Source organism: Berghia stephanieae, chromosome 12 (assembly GCF_034508935.2).
Source record: "Berghia stephanieae isolate SIO BIC M18660-M18661 chromosome 12, UCSD_Bste_1.3, whole genome shotgun sequence".
Classification (NCBI taxonomy): Eukaryota; Metazoa; Mollusca; class Gastropoda; order Nudibranchia; family Aeolidiidae; genus Berghia; species Berghia stephanieae.
Genome location: NC_088371.1, coordinates 30872754 through 30877753, shown reverse-complemented (window position 1 = coordinate 30877753; position 5000 = coordinate 30872754). Strand labels below are relative to the sequence as shown.

The 5000-nt window shown below is 37.4% G+C and overlaps 1 protein-coding gene across 2 annotated transcripts in view; it reads left to right on the top strand.

Moving 5' to 3' along the window:
• The window catches only part of LOC144957924 (glycerophosphocholine cholinephosphodiesterase ENPP6-like), a 34814-nt gene that overhangs the window by 24021 nt on the left and 5793 nt on the right, over positions 1-5000 (top strand). For both annotated transcript variants that reach the window (XM_078889481.1, XM_078889480.1), the window contains exons 6-7: positions 2903-3036; positions 4673-4831. In XM_078889481.1, coding sequence (XP_078745607.1) covers positions 2903-3036; positions 4673-4831 — 293 coding nt within the window. The remainder of the gene's footprint in view (positions 1-2902; positions 3037-4672; positions 4832-5000) is intronic.

Genomic DNA, 5000 nt, shown 5'->3' with positions numbered 1-5000 from the left:
GTCTTTGTAAAAAAAATAATAATTGGAATACCGCCTAACAGACGTCATGTTTCGTTCTACATGTTACGTGTTTCTATTGGTCAGGGACCCCTTGTAAAGCGCTTTGAGCACATTTAGTTGATATTACCCGGGTTCCATCTCTGTCCAGAGGTCGGATGTCATGGCCTTCCATCCTTCACGGTCCATTGCAGCCTCGTTACAGTCTGCCTGCGCCGTCCTGTAGCTTCCTTGATGCCATCTGTCCAGGATTTCCTTTGTCTTCCTCTGCCTCTCTTTCCTTCAATTCTTCCCTCCATTATCCTTTTTTCGAGACTATCATGTCTTCGTATATGTCCAAAATATGACAGCTTTTTGTGCTTCACAGTCAAAAGAAGTTCTTTTTGTTTTTGGCCCAATAGGTCGAGGACTTCGATGTTTGTTTTTCTTGCTGTCCAAGGTATTTTCAGTATTTTCCTGTACGTCCAGATCTCAAAAGCTTCAATACGTTGTTCTGTCTGTGCGGTTAGTGTCCACGTTTCACAACCATACAAGAAAATGGACCACACATAGCATTTGGTGCACCTCATTCGTGTTCTGATGGAGATATTTGTGTTGGTGAGGATTGGCTTTAGTTTCATGAACGCGTTTTTGGCCAGCATTATTCGTCTCCTGATCTCTTTGTCAGACTTTGCATCGGATGTTACCAACTGCCCCAAGTACGTGAACTCCTTTACTTGTTCCACTGGACACTCTTCTATTTCTATATCTATATCTATGGGCTCTTTCTTTTTTGTTATCACCATTGTTTTTGTCTTCTTCGCATTCATGAACAGCCCCTTTTCTTTACTCTCTTCGTTCACTTTTGAAAGTAGCTTCTGTAGGTCTTCCTTACTTTCCGCCAACAAGACAGTATCGTAGCGTAACGTAAATTGTTGATGTTGTGGCCACCAACCTTCAACCCTTGTGCTGTTTCTACTTGCCGAGAAATAGACTCTGTGTATAAATTAAACAAGCAAGGAGACATAACACATCCCTGGCGCACTCCTTTCTTGATTTCAATTGCATCTGTTGTATCTGCCTGCACTTTTATCTGAGCCTTTTGCTGCCAGTACAGATTAGCGATTAGAGCCACATCATTCTCTTCCACACCTGTTGTCACAAGGTCCTGGATAAGTTTCTGATGACTAACAGAATCAAATGCCTTTGAGTAGTCGATAAAACAGGCATATATGTCTTTTTGGACCTCTAAGTATTTTTCTGACAGGATTTTAAAGTCGAAAATTGCCTCCCTGGTGCCACTGTTCTTTTTGAATCCAGTTTTCTGTTCTGAAATCTCACAATCTACTTTTGACGAGATTCTTTTCAGGATTATTGTCAGGAGGATTTTCAGTAGATGGCCCATAAGACTGATTGTTCTGTAGTCCGAACACTCAATTGCACCCGCTTTCTTGGGTAGCAGTATGAAGATAGAAGTGCGAAGGTCTTCTGGGATGTGCGTTGACTCGTATATTTCATTCATAAGGTCCGTTATCACATCAACACCAAATTCACCCAGTGCTTGCAGCATTTCTGTTGACACCCCATCTATTCCATTGGCCTTCCCTGTTTTCATGCAGTATAGGGCTTTCTCTACTTTTGATCTTAGGATTGTGTTGATATTGCGTTATATAAAAGCTCAATTTTATTTGATTTAAGTCAAGTCAGCCATTAGGATTGGGTCTTGTCTGATGTCAAGTCAGCCACTAGGATTTGGGTTGTGTCTGAAGTCAAGTCAGCTACTATGAATGGGTTTTGTCTGAAGTCAAGTCAGCCATTAGGATTGGGTTTTGTCTGAAGTCAAGTTAGCCACTAGGATTTGGGTTTGTTGCACTAAGACTGGAGCGGTAACTTTCGTAAGTAAGGATGGAGGGATAAGTAGACAGATCAATGGATAAATTTGTGGATGGACTGGTGGGTGAATGGATAGGTGGATTAATCAATGTATGGATGAATCTTCATATTACTCGCCTGTGTCTTATACGGGGTTTGTTCGTAAGGTAGATTGAGCTGGATAGATGGATGGGTTGCTAGGGAGGAGATAGGTGGATGGATGGATGGATTGTTAGGGAGTTAGGTGAATAGGTGGATGGATGGGTTGTTAGAGAGATAGGTGGATGGATGGGTTGTTAGGAAGATGGATGGATAGATGGATAAATTACCAATATATCACGAACTGATTGGGTGGGTTGAAATATTGTATAAGTAGTACATGCTAATGTGGTACTTTGTGCATTTATTTTTACTGCTGATTAAACAATCCTTTACACTAGATGTTTTGTCTTGTGGTTTAAAATATTTATTGCATTGAATTTTTATTATGTATGAGTTAAATGTCCATCGTGATTTGCTACTGAATATGTTAAAAGGCTATGAACGAAATATTGGAGAAGAAACATCTATGTACATATTATAGTATGGATACTTGATACCAGATGAGAATATTATCGTTGAGTCCTTGGAAAAGGCTCTTTACTTATATTCTCTCACCGTACTCAGGTGTACCTGGCCGTTAACCCTCTCCTTATCACCTACAGCAAAATCGTCACATTTGTTACGACACAATATACATTTTTTTTCTAATTTAGATTAATTTTGTAATCTTTGTTTAATTAATAAGAACATAATGTTGGAGCTTGTTTGAGTATAAAAATATTTTTTCTGCTTGGTAAGCCTGCCATTTTGGGAAAATACTGAAAAGGATCGGTAAGGAGAGGGTTAACAGCGTTGTATATGTCGGAAAAAATTGTAATGTCGCCTTAAGGCGTCATGTCTCGTTCTACATGTTACGTGTTGCTGTTGGTCAGGGACCCCTTGTAAAGCGATTTGAGCACGTTTAGTGGATATTGCGCTGTATAAAAGCTCCATTTTAAATCTTTTTTACCAGGTATTTATCACGAAGACATTGATCATTACGGTCACGTGAATGGCCCAAACAATCTGAAGGGAGTCCTGATGGAAATCGATGCAGTCGTTGGAAACCTCTTAGACTCGATGGAAGGACTCGAGGAGAGTGAGATGGTAAAAGAGCTTTACTGTCTGTATGCTGGATCAATGTGCGGCTACGTGGTCTCGTGGTGTGACACTCGCTTTCGGATCGGAAGGTCCTGGGATCGAGCCTCGCTCGGCGCATAGTTGAGTCCTTGGAAAAGACTCTTTACTCACATTCTCTTAACGTACTCGGGTGTAACAGCGTTGTCTCTGTCCGAAAAAAAATTGTAATATCCTCTAAAAGGCGTCATGTCTCGTTCTATATGTTAAGTGTTGTTGTTGCCTAGGGACCCCTTGTAAAGCTCTTTGAGTACGTTTAGTGAATATTGCGCTATATAAACGTTCAAGCTCAAGTTAAATGTTCTTTTTACCAGTTAACTTTGTTACTCCAAAAAAAAACGTATTTAAAAATTTGGTCAGAAAACTCGTCCTTAATTGATTTAAATGATTCTCGTCTTGGCAAATACCCTACAACATGCGACATCAAAGGAAGACCTCGCGAGGTCCCCGGTTTGAGAGGGTTTATTTTGTTTCCAAACTGGGGTCGTTTAAATCGCTCGACATTTGAAGGACGAGTTTTCTGGCCAAATCTTATGGGCAATCTGATGAGAAAAATCAGATCTGTACGAGAATCACCGACATCTCATTTGATACCATGTTGCAGTCCTTGTTTACTTGTAGAAGAGACCCCATTACCCCTGCGACGTTTTTATTCTCTGTTGTCTTCTTGTACTTTCCTACTCAATTCATTTCTTGTTATACTTGTCGTAGGTACTATTGCCTGGATACAAGAACTAGATTTCATACCAAAATGTGTCTGTGACTTGTAAGTCATTTCATGATTCTAAGTCCTAGACAATGAGTGCTTTGTTAGACTGATTGCAAAATGACTTTCCTTCAGATTGATTTATTTGTGGAATGCTCTGTCATTATATAAGACTTAGTTCTTGTGATGAATATTATTATGAATATTATTATGAATATTTTAGAGCTATTTTTACGCTAGTTGAACAATTGTAAAGTTAAGTTTTGGTAAGTATGTGTGTGTGTGTGTGTGTGTGTGTGTGTGTGTGACAGAGAGAGACACACAGATATGTGTGTGTGTGTGTGTGTTTGAGTGTGTGTGTGTGTGTTTGTGTGTTTGTGTTTGTGCGTGCGTGCTTGCTTTTTAAAACAGCGCGAGGTTCTTTACCAGAGGATAGTAAATCTCTATATCAATAGATTGTCATTATTATTATTATTATTATTATTATTATTATTATTATTATTATTATTATTATTATTATTATTATTATTATTATTATTATTATTATTATAATTATTATTATTATTATTATTATATTATTATTATTATTATTATTATTGTTATTATTATTATTATTATTATTATTATTATTATTATTATTATTATTATTATTATTATTATTATTATTATTATTATTATTATTATTATTATTATTGCGGTTATCCGTATTGCCCTTTTAAATTCTGTCAGCTTATTATGAACAATATTGCTGAAAAGCTTAAATGAGTGATAAAATGTCATTAGTTTCATTTGAATGATGATTTAGTTAAGAGATTTGAACCTATTCAGAAACATAATGGGTTAATATTCCAATAAAACCAGTACGCTTGTATAACTTTTTTTTGTCCACTTTATGATCAGGTGAACTTGATGATAGTGTCGGATCACGGTATGACAAGTATCGACAGGTCAAGGACCATTAACATCACCAACATTTTGACCTCTGACCTTTTCACAACCATAACCGAGGACAATGCTCTTTGCAACATTTTTTTATCCAATCCGAACCTTCAAGATAAAGTGAGTAGCAGATGACATCGTCGTCGTCGTCATCATCATCATCATCATCATCATCATCATCATCATCATCATCATTATTATTATCATTACATTTAAAAAGATAAGACAACAAATTTGAGCGTTTATAAAGCACACTATTTACTACTCGTGCTCAAAACGCTTTACAAGG